This window comes from Moschus berezovskii, chromosome 12, assembly GCF_049115385.1.
Source record: "Moschus berezovskii isolate FMDL1 chromosome 12, NW_MosBer_1.0, whole genome shotgun sequence".
Classification (NCBI taxonomy): Eukaryota; Metazoa; Chordata; class Mammalia; order Artiodactyla; family Moschidae; genus Moschus; species Moschus berezovskii.
Genome location: NC_142471.1, coordinates 17892421 through 17909671, shown reverse-complemented (window position 1 = coordinate 17909671; position 17251 = coordinate 17892421). Strand labels below are relative to the sequence as shown.

At 38.7% G+C, this 17251-nt stretch overlaps 1 protein-coding gene across 2 annotated transcripts in view; it reads right to left on the bottom strand.

The window, feature by feature from the left end:
- Nucleotides 1-17251, bottom strand: part of CABCOCO1 (ciliary associated calcium binding coiled-coil 1) — a 165869-nt gene that overhangs the window by 135354 nt on the left and 13264 nt on the right. For both annotated transcript variants that reach the window (XM_055425652.2, XM_055425653.2), the window contains exon 2: nucleotides 16023-16126. In XM_055425652.2, the coding sequence (XP_055281627.1) occupies nucleotides 16023-16126 (104 nt within the window). The remainder of the gene's footprint in view (nucleotides 1-16022; nucleotides 16127-17251) is intronic.

The following is a 17251-nucleotide window of genomic DNA, read 5'->3' as shown; positions in this document are numbered from 1 at the left end:
CTCCACACCCTCTCCAGCATTTATTGTTTGTAGACTTTTTGATGATGGCCATTCTGACCAGTGTGAGGTGATATCTCATTGTAGTTTTGATTTGCATTTCTCTAATAATGAGTAATGTTGAGCATTTTTTCATATGTTTGTTAGCCATCTGTATGTCTTCTTTGGAGAAATGCATATTTAAGTCCTTTTCCCACTTTTCGAGTGCGTTGTTTGTTTTTCTGGCAATGAGTTGTATGAGCTACTTGTATATTTTGGAAATTAATCTGTCAATTGTTTCATTTGCTATCATTTTCTCCTATTCTGCTGCTGCTGCTAAGTCGCTTCAGTCATGTTTGACTCTGTACGACCCCATAGACGGCAGCCCTCCAGCCTCCCCTGTCCCTGAGATTCTCCAGGCATGAAAGTGAAAAGTGAAAGTGAAGATGCTCAGTCGTGTCTGACTCTTCGCGACCCCATGGACTGCAGCCCACCAGGCTCCTCCATCCATGGGATTTTCCGGGCAAGAATACTGGAGTGGGGTGCCATCACCCTCTCCGTTCTCTTCTTCTGAGGGTTGTCTTTTCACCTTGCTTATAGTTTCCTTTGATGTGCAAAATCTTTTAAGTTTCATCAGGTCCTACTTGTTTACTTTTGTTTTTATTTCAGTTACTCTAGGAGGTAATGTTGAAGAAACTAAAGTCGAATGGTTCCACAAAGACCTACAGGACCTTCTAGAACTAACGCCAAAAAAAGATCCTTTTCATTATAGGGGACTGGAATGCAAAAGTAGGAAATCAAGAGATACCGGGAGTAAAAGGCATATTTGGCCTTGGAGTACAAAATGAAGCAGGGCAAACGCTAAGTTATGTCAAGAGAACGCGCAAGTCATAGCAAACACCCTCTTCCAACAACACAAGAGAAGACTCTACATGTGGACATCACCAGATGGTCAATACCTAAATCAGATTATATTCTTTGCAGTGAAAGATGCAGAAGCTCTACACAGTCAGTGAAAACAAAACTGGGAGCTGACTATGGCTCGGATCATGAACTCCATATAACCAAATTCAGACTTAAAATGAAGAAAGTAGGAAAAACCACTAACCATTCAGGTATGACATAAATCAAATCCCTTATGAGTATGCACTGAAAGGGACAAATAGATTCAAGAGATTAGATCTGATAGATAGAGTGCCTGAAGAACTATGGACAAAGGTTCATGACATTGTACAAGAGGCTGTGATTAAGACCATCCCGAAGAAAAAGAAATGCAAAAAGGCAAAATGGTAGTCCAAGGAGGCCTGACAAATAGCTGAGAAAAAAAAAGATGCAAAAGCCAAAGGAGAAAAGAAAAGATATACCCATTTGAATGCAGAGTTCCAAAGAATAGCAAGGAGAGATAAGAAAGCCTTCCTCACTGATCAATGCAAAGAAATAGAGGAAAACAATAGAATGGGAAAGACTAGAGATCTCTTCAAGAAAATGAGAGATACCAAGGGAACATTTCATGCAAAGATGGACATAATAAAGGAAAGAAATGTTATGGACCTAACAGAATCAGAAGATATTAAGAAGAGGTGGCAAGAATACACAGAAGAACTACACAAAAAAGATCTTCATGACCCAGATAACAGTGATGGTATAATCACTCACCTAGAGCCAGACATCCTGGAATGAGAAGTCAAGTGGACCTTAGGAAACATCACTAAAAACAAAGCTAATGGAGGCGATGGAATTCCAGTTGAGCTATTTCAAATCCTAAAAGATGATGCTGTGAAAGTGCTGCACTCAATATGCCAGCAAATTTGGAGAACTCAGCAGTGGCCACAGGACTGGAAAGGGTCAGTTTTCATTCCAACCCAAGAAAAGCAAGGCCAAAGAATGTTCAAACTACCACACAATTGCACTCATCTCACAAGCTAGTAATGTAATGTTCAAAATTCTCCAAACCAGGCTTCAACAGTACGTGAACTATGAACTTCCAGACGTACAAGTTGGATTTAGAAACAGCAGATGAACCAGAGATCAATTTGCCAACATCCACTGGATCATAGAAAAAGCAAGAGAATTCCAGAAAAATATCTACTTCTGCTTTATTGACTACACCAAAGCCTTTGACTGTGTGGATCACAACAAACTGTGGAAAATTCTTAAAATAGATGGGAACACCAGACCACCGGACCTGCCTCCTGAGAAATTTGGATGCACGTCAAGAAGAAACAGAACTGGACATGGAACAACAGACTGGTTTCAAATAGGAAAAGGAGTACACTGAGGGTGTATATTGTCACCCTGCTTATTTAACTTATGTGCAGAGTACATCATGCAAAATGGCAGACTGGATGAAGCACAAGTTGTAATCACAATTGCCAGGAGAAATACCAATAACCTGAGATATGCAGGTGATACCACCCTTATGGCAGAAAGCAAAGAAGAACTAAAGAGTCTCTTGATGAAAGTGAAAGAGGAGGGTGAAAAAGTTGGCTTAAAACTCAACATTCAGAAAACTAAGATCATGGCATCCAGTCACATCACTTCATGGGGAATAGATGTGGAAACAATGGAAACAGTGAGAGACTTTAATTTGGGGGCTGCAAAATCACTGCAGATGGTGACTGCAGCCTTGAAATTAAATGATGCTTGCTCCTTGGAAGAAAAGTTATTCCCAACCTAGACAGCATATTAAAAAGGAGAGACATTGCCAACAAAGGTCTGTCTAGTCAACACTACGCTTTTTCCAGTAATCATGTATGGATGTGAGATTTGGACGATAAAGAAAGCTGAGCACTGAAGAATTGATGCTTTTGAACTGTAGTGTTTGAGACAACTGTTGCGAGTCCCTATCCAACCAGTCCATCCTAAAAGAAATCAGTCCTGAATATTCATTGAAAGGACTGATGCTGAAGCTGAAACTCCAGTACTTTGGCCACCTGATGGGAAGAACTGACTCATTGGAAAAGACCCTGATGCTGGGAAAGATTGAAGGCAGGAGGAGAAGGGGATGACAGAGGATGAGATGGTTGGACGGCATCACCGACTGAATGGGAATGAGTTTGAATAAGCTCTGGGTACTGGTAATGGACAGGAAAGCCTGGAATGCTGCAGTCCATGGGGTCGCAAAGAGTCAGACATGACTGAGCAACTGTAATGAACTGAACCTAGAAGGTGGGCCATAGAGAGGATCTTGCTTTGATTTATGTCATTGCATGTTCTGCCTATGTTTTCCTCTAAGAGTTTTATAGTTTCCAGTCTTACATTTAGGTCTTTAATCCATTTTGAGTTTATCTTTTTGTATGGGGTTAGGAAGTGATCTAATTTCATTCTTTTACATGCAGCTGTCCAGTTTTACCAGCACCATTTGTTGAAGAGGCTGTTTTTGCCCCATTGTACATTTGTGCCTCCTTTGTCAAAAATAAGGTACCATAGGAGCTTGGGTTTATTTCCGGGCTTTCTATCTTGTTCCATTGGTCTATATTTTTGTTTTTGTGCCAGGACAATATTGTCTTGATGACTGTAGCTTTGTAGTATAATCGAAGTCAGGAAGGTTGATTCCTCCAACTCCATTCTTCTTTCTCAGGACTGCTTTGGCTATTCAGGATCTTTTGTGTTTCCATATGAATTGTGAAATTTTTTGTTTTAGTTCTGTGAAAAATTCCATTGATAATATGACAGGGATTGCACTGAATCTGTAGAATGCCTTTGGTAGTATAGTCATTTTCACTTTATTTTTTCATAAGTGTCTTATAATTTTATGTGTACAGCTATATTGTCTCCTTAGGTAAGTTTATTCTTAGATATTTAATTATTTTTGTTGCCATGGTGAATGGGATTGATTCCTTAATTTCTCTTTCTGATTTTTCACTGTTAGTATATAGAAATTCAAGTGATTTGTGTGTACTGATTTTGTATCCTGCAACTGTGGTAAATTAAATGATTAGCTCCAGTAATTTTCTGATACTATCTTTAGGATTTTCTATGTACAGTATCATGTCATCTGCTAACACTGAGAGCTTTACTTCTTCTTTTCTGATCAGGATTCCTTTTATTTCTTTTTCTTCTTTGACTTCTGTAGCTAGGAATTTCAGAACTATTTTGAATAATAATTATGAAAGTGTACACCCCTGTCTTGTTCCTGATCTTAGGGAGAATGCTTTCAGTTTTTCACCATTGAGAATAATGTCTGCTGTAGGCTTATCATATATGGTCTTTACTACGTTGAGGTAGGTTCCTTCTATGCCCAGTTTTGAAGATTTTTAATCATAAATGGGTGCTGAATTTTGTCCAAGGCTTTTTCTGCATCTATTGAGATTATATGGTTTTTGTCTTTCAATTTGTTAATATGGTGTATCACATTGATTTGCAAACAATGAAGAATCCTTGCATCCCTGGAATAAACCCAATTTGATCGTAGTGTATGAGATTTCTGATGTGTTGCTGAATTCTGTTTGCTATAATTTTGTTGAGGATTTTTGCAGGTATGTTCGTCAGTGATATTGGCCTGCAGTTTTCTTTTTTTGTGTTATCTTTGTGATTGTGTTGTCTTTGTGTGTCTTTTTGTGTGTTTGCCTTTGGTGTCAGGGTGATGCTGGCCTTGTAGAATGAGTTTGGAAGTGCTCCTTCCTCTGCAAATTTTTGAAAGAGTTTTAGAAGGATAGACATTAGCTCTTCTCTAATGTTTGACAGAATTCTCCAGTGAAGTCATCTGGTCCTGGGCTTTTGTTTTTTTTTTTTTTGGAGATTTTTGATCACAGCTTAAATTTCAGTGCTTGTAATTAGGTTGTTCATAAGTTCTATTTTTTCCTGGTTCACCCTTGGAAGATTGAATTTTTCTAAGAACCTGTCCATTTCTTACAGGTTATCTATTTTATTGTCATACAGTTGCTCAAAATAGTCTCTTATAGTCCTTTGTATTTCTGCATTGTCTTTGTAACCACTCCTTTTTCATTTCTAATTTTGTTGATTTGATTCTTCTTTTTCTCATGATGAGTCTGGCTAAATGTTTGTCAATTTTGTTTATCTTATCAAAGAACCAGCTTTAAGTTTTTTAATCGTTACTATTGTTTCTTTCATTTATTTTTCATTTATTTCTGCTTGGATCTTTATGATTTCTTTCCATCTACCAATTTTGGGGGGTTTTGTTCTTTTTCCACTTGCTCTAGATGTAAAGTTAGGTTGTCTGTTCGATGCTTTTCTTGTTTCTTGAGGTAGGATTGTATTTCTATAAACTTCCCTCTTAGAACTGCTTTTGCTGCAACCCATAGGTTTTGAGTTGTCGTGTTTTCATTGTCATTTGTTTCTAGAAATTTTTTGATTCTTCTGTAACTGGTTGGTTATTTAGAAACTTAGTGTAAAATCTCCATGTGTTTGTGTTTTCTACATCTTTTTCTTGTAATTGATATCTAGTCTCATAGCGTTATGGTCAGATAAGATGCTTGATATGATTTATATTTTCTTAAATTTACTGAGGTTTGACTTGTGACCCAAGATGTGGTCTATCCTGGAGAATGTTCCATGTACATTTGAAAAGGTGTATTCTTCTGCATTTGGATGGAATATCCCGAATATATCAATGAGATCCATCTCATCAAATGTATCATTTAAGACTTATGTTTCCTTATTAATTTTCTGTTTTGAGGATCTATATATTGGTGTGATTGGGGTGTTAAAGTCTCCTGCTATTACTGTTATACTGTGAATTTTTCCTTTTATGTCTGTAAGTTTTTGTCTTATGTACTGAACTGCTCCTATGCTGGGTCCACAGATATTTACAATTGTTATATTTTCCTCTTGAATTGATACCTTGTTCATTATGGAGTTTCCTTCCTTATCTCTTGTAATCTTTAATTTAAGGTCTATTTTGTCTGATATGATGATTGCTACTCCAGGTTTCTTTTGCTTCCCATTTGCATGGAATATATTTTTCCATCCTCTCACTTTCAGTCTATATGTGGTCTGAAGCAAGGTCTGAAGTGACCTCACTTGAGGTTTTGACTTCTTGAGGTCTGAAGTGGGTTTCTTGTAGACACTATATATATGGGTCTTGTTTCTGTATCCGTTCAGCCAGGCTGTGTCTTTCGGTTGGAGCATTAATTCCATTTACATTTAAATAATTATTGATATATATGTTCCTATTGCTATTTTCTTAATTGTTTGGGGTTGGTTTGTGGATCTTTTTTTTTCTCATATATTTCTTGACTATATAAGTCCCTTTAACATATGTTGTAAGGATGGTTTGGTGATACTGAATTCTCTTAACTTTTGCTTGTCTGAAAAGCTTTTTATTTCTCCATCAATTTTAAATGAGATCCTTGCCAGGCATAGTAATCTTGGTTGTAGATTATTTTCTTTCAATACTTTAAATATATCCTTCCATTCCCTTCTGGCCTGCAGAGTTTCTGCTGAAAGATCAGCTGTTAGGTGTATGGGGTTTTCCTTCTATGTTATTTGTTGCTTCTCCCTTGCTGCTTTTAATATTCTTTGTGTTTAGTCTTTGTTAGTTTGATTAGTATGTGTCATGGCATATTTCTCCCTGGTTTTATTCTATATTGGACTGTTTGTGGCTCTTGTCCTTGAATGACTATTTCCTTTTCCATGTTGGGGAAATTTTCTAATATAATCTCTTCAAAATTTTTCTCATAACTTTTTTTTTCTCTTCTTCTTCTGGGACCCCTATAGTTCAAATGTTGGTGCATTTGATATTGCTCGAGGTCTCTGAGACTATCATCAGTTCTTTTCATTCTTTTTACTTTATTTTGCTCTTCAGAAGTTATTTCCACCATTTTATCTTCCAGCTTACTGATTCGTTCTTCTGCTTCAGATATTTTGCTATTGATTACTTCTAGAGTATTTTTAATTTCTGTAATTGCGTTGATTGTTTCTGTATGTTTATTCTTTAATTTTTCTAGGTTTGTGTTAGTTGATTCTTGTGTTTTATTCATTTGTTTTTCAAGGTTTTTGATCATCTTTACTATTATTATTCAGAATTATTTTTCAGGTAGTTCGCCTATTTCATCTTCATTCATTTGGACTTTTGTGTTTCTAGTTTGTACCTTCATTTGTGGAGTATTTCTCTGTTTTTTCACTTTTTTTTTTTAAAACTATGTTTGAGGTCTCCTTTTCCCAGGCTTCAAGGTTGAATTTTTTCTTCCTTTTGGTTTCTGACCTCCTAAAGTTGGTCCAGTGGTTTGTGTAAGCTTCTTATAGGATGAGATTTGTGCTGAGTTTTGTTTGTTTGTTTTACCTCTGATGGGCAAGGCTAAATGGGGTGGTAATCCTGTTTGCTGATAATTGGGTTTGTATTTTTGTTTTGTTTGTTGTTTAGATGAGGGGTTCTACACAGGGTGTTACCGGTGGTTGGGTGATGCCAGGCCTTGTATTCAAGTGGTTTCCTTTCTGTGAGTTCTCACTATTTCATACTCCCTAGGGTTAGTTCTCTGGTAGTTTAGGGTCTTGGAGTCAGTGCTCCCACATCAAACACTCAGGGCTTGATCTTTTGTCAGGAACAAAGATTCCACAAGTGGTTTGTTATGGCATTCAGTTCAGTTCAGTTCAGCCGCTCAGTCGTGTCCGACTCTTTGCGACCCCATGAATCACAGCACGCCAGGCCTCCCTGTCCATCACCAACTCCCGGAGTTCACGCAAACTCATGTCAATCGAGTCGGTGATGCCATCCAGCCATCTCATTCTCTGTCGTCCCCTTCTCCTCCAGCCCCCAATGCCTCCCAGCATCAGAGTCTTTTCCAGTGAGTCAACTCGTCGCATGAGGTGGCCAAAGTATTGGAGTTTCAGCTTTAGCATCAGCATTAAGTGAGATTAAAACAAATATCCAAAAACGAGAAACCAAAGATGAACCCCCAAATGGCAGTTATTAAATCAGGCAAATAATAATTAAAATAATGGGATATACCCGGGTTCAATCCCTGGGTCAGGAAGATCTCCTGGAGAAGGAAATGGCAACCCACTCCAGTATTCTTGCCTGGAAAATCCCATGGACAGAAGAGCCTGGTAGGCTATAGCCCATGGGCTCGCAAAGAGTTGGATATGACTTCACTTTCACATATACACATATAAAGCCATGAGGATGCTGATTGCAGCCGTGAAATTAAAAGACGCTTACTCCTTGGAAGGAAAGTTATGACCAACCTAGATAGCATATTAAAAAGCAGAGACATTACTTTGCCAACCAAGGTCCGTCTAGTCGAGGCTATGGTTTTTCCAGTGGTCATGTATGGATGTGAGAGTTGGACTGTGAAGAAAGTTGATCACCAAAGAATTGATGCTTTTGAACTGTGGTGCTGGAGAAGACTCTTGAGAGTCCCTTGGACTGCAAGGAGATCCAACCAGTCCATTCTAAAGGAGATCAATCCTGGGTGTTCATTGGAAGGACTGATGCTAAAGCTGAAACTCCAATACTTTGGCCACCTCATGCGACGAGTTGACTCACTGGAAAAGACTCTGATGCTGGGAAGGATTGGGGGAGGGAGGAGAAGGGGACGACAGAGAATGAGATGGCTGGATGGCATCACCGACTTGATGGACATGAGTATGAGTGAACTCCGGGAGTTGGTAATGGACAGGGAGGCCTGGCGTGCTGTGATTCATGGGGTCACAAAGAGTCAGACACTACCGAGCGACTGAACTGAACTGAACTGAAACTGAAAACAGTCCAACAAAAATCAAAAACAGTAGATTTACCTGGCTAACCAAGTAAATAAAAAATTATATTTACCAGTTACGAACAAAACTAACTAAAGCACAAACTAGAAAACAAAACTAAAGCAAGGTGCCAAGTGTGGAATAAAACAATGAAAACCAAACTAACAAATATGTTGAGAAGAAAGGAAAGAAAGAGTATATATGCAATGTAATATAGAGGTAGATAAAGAAAATTTATATACATTAAAGATTAACTGCAAGGGGAAAAGAACAGTAGGAAAGACAAAGGAATAAATGTAGTAAAAATATAATAAGCTTTTTTAAAAATTAAAATTATAAAAAAGAGAGAAAAAAAACGGAAGAAGAAAGAAAAAAGGGAAACTCCACAGAACTGCAAAAGCCTCACGTAGAGGCAGAGGTTTATAGCAACAATAAAATGTGTGACTGAATATACCCATATACATATACACCCATAAGCAAAATCAAAACAGTCCAACAAAAATAAAGTACAGTAAATCAACCCAGTGAACAAAGGAAACTAAAGATTATGTCTACCAGAACAAAACGAACTGAAGCACAAATTGTAAATCAAAACTAAAGTAAGATGTTAATTGGGGAATAAAGCAATGAAAATGAAACTAACAAAATGTTGAGAGGACTGGAAATAAAGAAAAGAAAGAAAGAAAAGATATTCAAAGTTAAACAGAGATAGATGAAGAAGATTTATATACATTAAGGATTAATTGCAAGTGGAAAAGAACAGTAGGAAAGGCAAACAAAGGAACAAAAGTAGAAAAAAATTAATAGGTTTGAAGAAATGAAAATTAAAATTATAAAAAGAGAAAAGAAAAAAAAATAACGGAAGAAGAAAGAGAAAAAGAAAACTCCACAGAACTGCAAAAGCCCCATGTAGAGGCAGTGGTTTACAGCAACAATAAAAAGTGTGATTGAATATACACATATACATATACACTCATAAGCAAAATCAAAACAGTCCAACAAAAATAAAGTACAACAGATGGATCCAGCAAACAAAGGAAACCAAATATTATATATACCAGAACAAAACTAACTAAAGCACAAACTGGAAAACAAAACTAGAGCAAGGTGCCAATTGGGGAATAAAGCAATGAAAATAAAACAAATATGTTGAGAGGAAAGGAAAGATGGAAAGAAAGATGTGCAAAGTTAAATAGAGGTAGATAAAGAAGATTTTTATACATTAAAGATCAACTGCAAGGGGAAAGGAACAGGAGGAAAAGCCAAAAATGAATAAATGTAGAAAAATAATAATAGGTTTAAAAATTAAAACTAAAGAAAAAGAAAAAAAGGAAAACTCCACAGAACTGCAAAAGCCCATATAGTGGCAGTGGTTTATAACAGCAATATAAAATGAATCTGAGGAGAAAAAGAAAGCTCAAGAGCTTAATTAGATTGCATAGTGCCAACAAAATTGACAACTAGGACAGAGGGGGAAAAAAGGAGGAGGGGAATCCAAAAGAATCTACAGGGCAAGTCAAAACATAAGAATAATAAATGTTTTTCTTGAGTCACTGTTATCAGAGTCCTTTCCCTCACTGGGAGTCACAGTCCACCTCATCTCTCTAGGATGCCCTCCAACACTGTGCTGATTTCTAGACCTGCTGTGGGGGCAGCTCAGATTCTAATCTGGTGCTACTCCTGTGTGTTCTTGCCTCCAGTGTCCACAGCTATCAGTATTAGCATGTTTTCTTTTGTGGGAACTCTCAATGATCTTTTATATATTCCATAGACACAGAGTCTGCCCAGTTGATCATGTAGATTCAGTCTGCAACTTGTACAGCTAGCGGAAAGGTTTTGGGTCTTCTTCCTTAGTCACCCTGCCCCTGGGTTTCTATTGTGGTTTTATTTCCACCTCTGCATGTGGGTCGTCCACTGGGGTTTGCTCCTGAGGCTGCCCTGAAGAACTGGGGTTTGCCCCCGTGAGGTGTGGAGGGGATACAGCTGCTTGGGTTGCAGGGGTTCTGCCAGCACCACGTATTCAGGGGAGTTGGTGGCTAGGGCAGCAGGAAATATAGTGCTCTAGAAGGGTATGACAACCAGTATTGGCCAATAGATTCCATTCTTGCCTGGAGAACCCCCTTCCCTGACAGAGAAGCCTGGCAGGCCACAGTCTACAGGGTCACTCAGAGTTGGATACTACCCAGGTGACCTTGCCTGCACAGATGCAAGGCTTTTTATGCCTGTGGAAGCTCTGCCCCAGTGAGAGTTGAGCGTGAAGGTAGTGCAGCTGCTTGGTTTGTGGGGACCCTGGCAGTGCCAAGTGTGCAGGGATACGGACTGCTTCTGCTGCAGGAGTATGGCCTTATCAGCGTCTTTTTTTCAAGCTTTTTTTAGCTGGCAATCAGGCCTCTTTGGCTAGTCTTTCTCCATAGCTCCGCCCCTTCAGGCACTTAGATGGCTCCCTTGCCTGGGGTCCTTCTCTGTTGTTTGGTGCATCAGGCACATAGAGGGGCCCCCCCTAGCTGGGGTCCTACTCTGTAGATCAGCATGTCAGGCACTTAAAGAAGCACCCTGGGTGGGGTCCTGCTCTGTAGTTCAGTGCATCAGGCATTTGATGGGCCAGCCTCTGTATCGTTCAGCTGCCAATGCTGGTGTGTGCAGAAAGAAAGGCTATAGTGATGGCTCCACCCATTACATGTGACTCAGGGAATCGCCTTTCTTCCATGGCTGCCTGGCTTTCCTCCACAGGCATTTCCCATCACAGTCTCCTCCCTCACCTCCCCTCAATTGGTCTCTCTGCAGTCAACAGCAGCCCCTGCCCTGGGATGGCTCCACACTCCCCAAACTCCAGCTCCCAGGCGCTGCGCCTTCCAGGGAACCCTTGTCCCTTTCCGGGGTATGTACAGATGTGGCAAGGACTGTCTGATTCTCATTCCATTTAGGCTTCCATAGATCAGCTGTTTCACTCTCAGCCTTAAATGTTTCTCCTCTGACTCAGACAAATGCCCCTGTGGGGATTGGATGCCTGCTTCAGTTCCCCCACATGCCGAGGGCAGGTCCAGTCCTACCAACACTCCTCTTTCCCCCACTAGTTCCTTCATCCTACTGAGTTTTGCATGGTTCTATATATTCTCTTCCTCTGGTCAGGTACTCCTGTCTGCTCTCAGCTGGAGTTCTGCATGCAACTCTGTGTCTAAAGGTGTATTCCTGATGTATCCGTGGAGAGAGATGAACTCCACATCCACCTACTCCTCCACCATCTTGTTCCCCAGGATTTATTCTTTACTGTAGTTTCTTGTCTTAGTCCTGCTGCTGCTAAGTCACTTCAGTCGTGTCCGACTCTGTGAGACCCCACAGACGGAAGCCCACCAGGCTCCCCCATCCCTGGGATTCTCCAGGCAAGAACACTGGAGTGGGTTGCCATTTCCTGTTCCAATGCATGAAAGTGAAAAGTGAAAGTGAAGTCACTCAGTCGTGTCCAAGTCTTAGCGACCCCATGGACTGCAGCCCACCAGGCTCCTCCGTCCATGGGATTTTCCAGGCAAGAGTACTGGAGTGGGTTGCCATTGCTTCTTCAATCTTAGTCCTAACAGCTCCTTTTTAACATATTTTATAATCTCTTTCTTAATCTCTTGTTTTATGGAATCAATGTCCTCTTTAAACATCAGCTTTGTCTAATGATTTTTCTTTTGTTTCCAGAAGTTAGTTTTCCTTCCAAGTGTATTCTTCATCTGCAATCTGCATGTTATTTTTTCAATTAAATATCTGACCTAAATAGCTGCATCTGTCCTTTGCTTTACATTTTTATTTTTTTGAAGGTTTTAACTGCATATTAATAGACAACTGCCTGAGAATATTTTGGTGTTATCTCCTTGAGGTCCCTCCACTTTTGCTCTCTTTCCCTAATGTGTCCTCCGTTGCTTTCCCTAAGTACCATTCGAATCTTAACCTTCAACTTGAGCTGCAGGCTAAATATTTAACATTTCTATTCTCTTAGTTATTTCACTCCAAAGGAAACTATGCAGGGAGAGACGCTGGGAACAAGATACAGCTGTGGTTTGAATGTAAAGTTTCCATGCATTTTACTGGCAAATTTGTAAGCTTTTCCTCTAGGGATAAAGGGAGAGGGGACAGAGGAGAATAGTGACATGGCCACTGATGTAGCACAGGAGAAAGTAGGAAAAGAAAAAGATGCTTAATAGTGATTTAGGAAGTTTTGCTATAATGACAGGTGATGTAACTACCTATTTTATCTCACCAAGAATTTCAGTAAAAATATTACATTATTCTTGTATGCTCTTGAAATTGGAATACCTTTCATTTTTTGAATATGATGACATGCAGAAATAAGCCTTAAGGCAAGAGCTGAACAGCTCATGGAAACCAGTTATAGAAAAGCTATTAAAAGATCACTCCACATTATTTCTATGTTTAAATAGTTATTTTCAATTTAGTCTCTATCTTTTTTTCAAAAGGGATTTGCATGGATCTGTAAATAAAATCAGGGTTACATGAAAACATGAATGACAGCAGTTAGGAGATGAGAAATGTAACTAGATATTTATCCTTGCTTGAAGTATATTCCAGAAATATATTTTAATGATACTTTAATGTTTCATTTGATTGGTTGCTTTTATGGAGCAAAATTTTTAATGTTAAAAGGTAATGGAATGTGCTGATGTCCTATAATTTATTTAAGTAGGTTTATAGCTTTGCAGGCGGAGAAGGCAATGGCAAGCCACTCCAGTACTACTGCCTAGAAAATCCCATGGATGGAGGAGCCTGGTAGGCTGCAGTCCGTGGGGTCGCTAAGGGTCGAACACAACTGAGCGACTTCACTTTCACTTTCACACACTGGAGAAGGAAATGGCAACCCACTCCAGTGTTCTTGCCTGGAGAATCCCAGGGATGGGGGAGCCTGGTGGGCTTCCGTCTATGGGGTCACACAGAGTCGGACATGACTGAAGCAGCATAGCTTTGCAGGACTTCCCTGGTGGCTCAGACGGTAAAGCATCTGCCTACAATGTGAGAGACCCGGGTTCAATCCCTGGGTTGGGAAGATCTTCTGGAGAAGGAAATGGCAATCCACTCCAGTATTCTTGCCTGGAAAGTCCCATGGATGGAGGAACCTGGTATGCTACAGTCCATGAGGTCGCAAAGAGTTGGATGCAACTGAACGACTTCACTTCACTATAGCTTTGCAGGGGCTTCCCTAGTGGCTCTGATGGTAAAGAATCTGCCTACAATGTGAGAGACCTGGCTTGATTCCTGGGTTGAGAAGATCCCCTGGATAAAACAATGGCTACCCACTCCAGTATTCTTGCCTGGAGAATTCCATGGACAGAGGAGCCTCGAGGGCTACAGCCCATGGGGTCACAAAGAGTCAGACAGGAGTGAGTGACTAACACTTTTTCTTAGCTTCCTAGATTGTATGATTTTTGGCATATTTTTGCCAGTTGGTGACAGCATACTTCAATTATATTTCTGTCATTTTGAAAGGTATATAATCCCAACTTATAATAATGCTATTTTAAATGGAAAGTGAATGATTGACTGCAAATATTTCAGGATTACTGTTAAAAAAATTATGTAAAAAAAAAAATCTCAAGAAAATTACTCTGCTAAGAAATGGTTCCTGGCATAACACTTATGTCATTTATCCAAAATTAATGTCCTATAATCTGAGATTACTTCAGGTGAATTCTATTAATCAGATGGTCAATGACATGTCCTGAAAGAATGACCTTTTAGGTCAACCTGCTGTTGAGCTTGGGTTGTTTCTATGTTGCTAACTTCTGTATCACTCTTTGAATCATTTACTTTCTCCTAGATCTCACCTCTTAGAGATGAAAAATACTTTTAGAAATTAGATATTTAACAAAAAAGAGACAATAATTAAAAAAAATTGTCAAAAATATTGTTATATAAACAGTACAAATTAAGATGTGATGAGAAATAGATAAGTCTAAAAAGCATTTCTTTGCAATAAGTTTTATTCAGTATTAACTACTTTTAAACAATATATTTTATTTATTATTCAATACAAATAAATTATAAAGTATAAACTATATTAAATGTGTCATTTACATCATATTACTCTATCTGCCTAGTATTAAATATCTATTTTTTGCATTTCAGTGACAACATTTGGGGTCATCTAGAAGTCCAAAATAATATGGTTGACTTAAGTAATCAGTGATATTAATACAATAAATGAATTTTTCTAATTAATTCTGGCACTAAAAAATAAAAGTATCTGTTTCTATAAAAATGGTAAAATGACCTTGAAATTCTTACTTGATATCTATGAAATTTCTAATTGATTCATACTTCTAAAGATGCAGATAGTAAGCTGTATGGCCCAATCACAGACCACAAAGATTTCTAGCAGGATTTGAAGGCAGTGGAGGTGAAGAGCATCTCAGGAAAAGCCCTGTCAGTGTCATTTGCCTGCTCTTAATATGCTTTCCCTTCTCAAATTTCTCCTCCACCCAGTAAATTTGTCATATTTCCTTCTCAGCCATAAATCACCTCTATTCCGTAATATTTGATATTATGATCTGCAAATGATAACCACTGACAGAGTCATTTTCTATTTGCCATTATGGTTTACAACACTCTGCCTGCATCCAGATGACTGGCCTACAGAAATCTTACCCTGGAATATTACAGTCCAGAACATCATCACATCATTCCCACTCTCCATATATTACAACTAATCAGGCTTCCATTATTAGAGTGAGATAATTTTTAAAATGAATGTTACTAAAAACACCGTTTAGGCGTTTGTGTGGTGAATATATCTGAGTATATCTAAGAGTTCTAGGTAAATGATCTATTGTAGAAATCAATGGCTTTAACAATAAGATGTACCTGTATTAGAATTGATGTCTATATTTTCAGCTATATTCCCATATTTAAACAAAATGTATGAGATTAGAATACTTAGTATAGCTTCATATCCAATAAAAATCATAGGTGGATGGCTAATATTCAGGATTACCAAAATTATACATGTATTGACTATTTATATTACAGAAAATACATCTTACTCTTGTTATGATGAGATGGAAGACCTAGAGGTTCTTATGTATACTGTCGGTTTTACAAATGAAAGAGAAAAGAAGATGTCACATGCTAATGGTTGCTTTCAACAATAAATCCCTATTCTGTGTTAAGATAACAAGTTGGTTTGAAATCCACTTCTCCCATAAAGAAGACTTCTGAGCAGTGCAAAAAGTCAGTTTGAGAATTTTTGTGTTCCAGAGTCAGAATATATATATATATCTGTGCACAATAACAAATATTTTGAAAAAAAGGTTTAAAATGTGTAATAACATATTATGCCATTTATAGATGCAGAATTAGAACTGTTCTATATTTGGTTGTGATATCAAAGTACTTACTGTTGAACTCCATCTACATCCTCTGCTAGTATTTCAGTGATCTGGGCAACTGAAAGAAAATCTGGAGACAGAATCTTTTCATGTTCCTGGAATTCAGCATCTTTCTACAAAAAAATGTGGAATAAGTTATTACAATCACATTTCACATATTAATCCTAATAATACCAAAATCTGTTCTTACTTTTGTCTACTACTATCAGGAAAAAATTTTTAAGTAATGGTATCTCTTCTACAAAGCTGAATGGTTAGTCAATCTGTTTTCTGTGCATATTTAAAACTGGGTGATGGTTTTCAATTAACAAACATTTTTGAATATCTATATATTCCTCTTTGAACCTGGGGTACAAGAGGAGGCAAAGATAACAAAGACTTGTTACCCTCAAGAAGCTCACATCTCGGGGAAGGAATAAACCGAAGGTGACTTTAAAACAAGAAAATAAAATTATAAGTGAGCCATAATAAAGGTGTCATTCAGGACTTCCCTGATGGCATAGTGGACAGGAATCTGCCTGCCAATGTAGGGGACACAAGTTCGAGCCCTGGTCCAAGAAGATTCCATATGCTGCAGAGCTGCTGCTGCTGCTAAGTCACTTCAGTCGTGTCCGACTCTGTGTGACCCCATAGATGGAAGCCCACCAGGCTCCCCCGTCCCTGGGATTCTCCAGGCAAGAACACTAGAGTGGGTTGCCATTTCATGCTGCAGAGCAACTAACCCCATATGCCACAGCTGCTGAAGCCTGCACGCTCTAGAGCCTGTGCTCCACAACAAGAGAAGCCACCACAATGAGAAGCCAGTGCACCACAACTAGAGAGTGGCCTGAGCTTGCAGCAACTAGAGAAAGCCGCGGAAAGCAACAGAGACCCAGCACAGCCAAAAATAAGTAAACAGATTAAATTTTAAAAAATAGCTGTCATTCAGTCTAAAGGAAGGAAGGGACAAGGACAGGAACAGAACAAGGAAAGTCTAAAAAGAGGAATAGATTTTCGGAGAATGAATGTGGATAGTGCCCCAGGTGAATCAATCAGCAACACCAAGGTGATAAATGCAGGACAGCTGGGTACCAGTTCTGTGAATATCAGTAATTCACAGTGGTGCCAAGAGTACACACAGGGTACAAGTTGAACCTAAGTGGAAGGTGGGCGTTGGGAAAATATCACAGGAGATCTTAAATAATTTAATAAATATTTACTAAGCGATTACAAGACGCAAGATATAGAACAAGTCACCA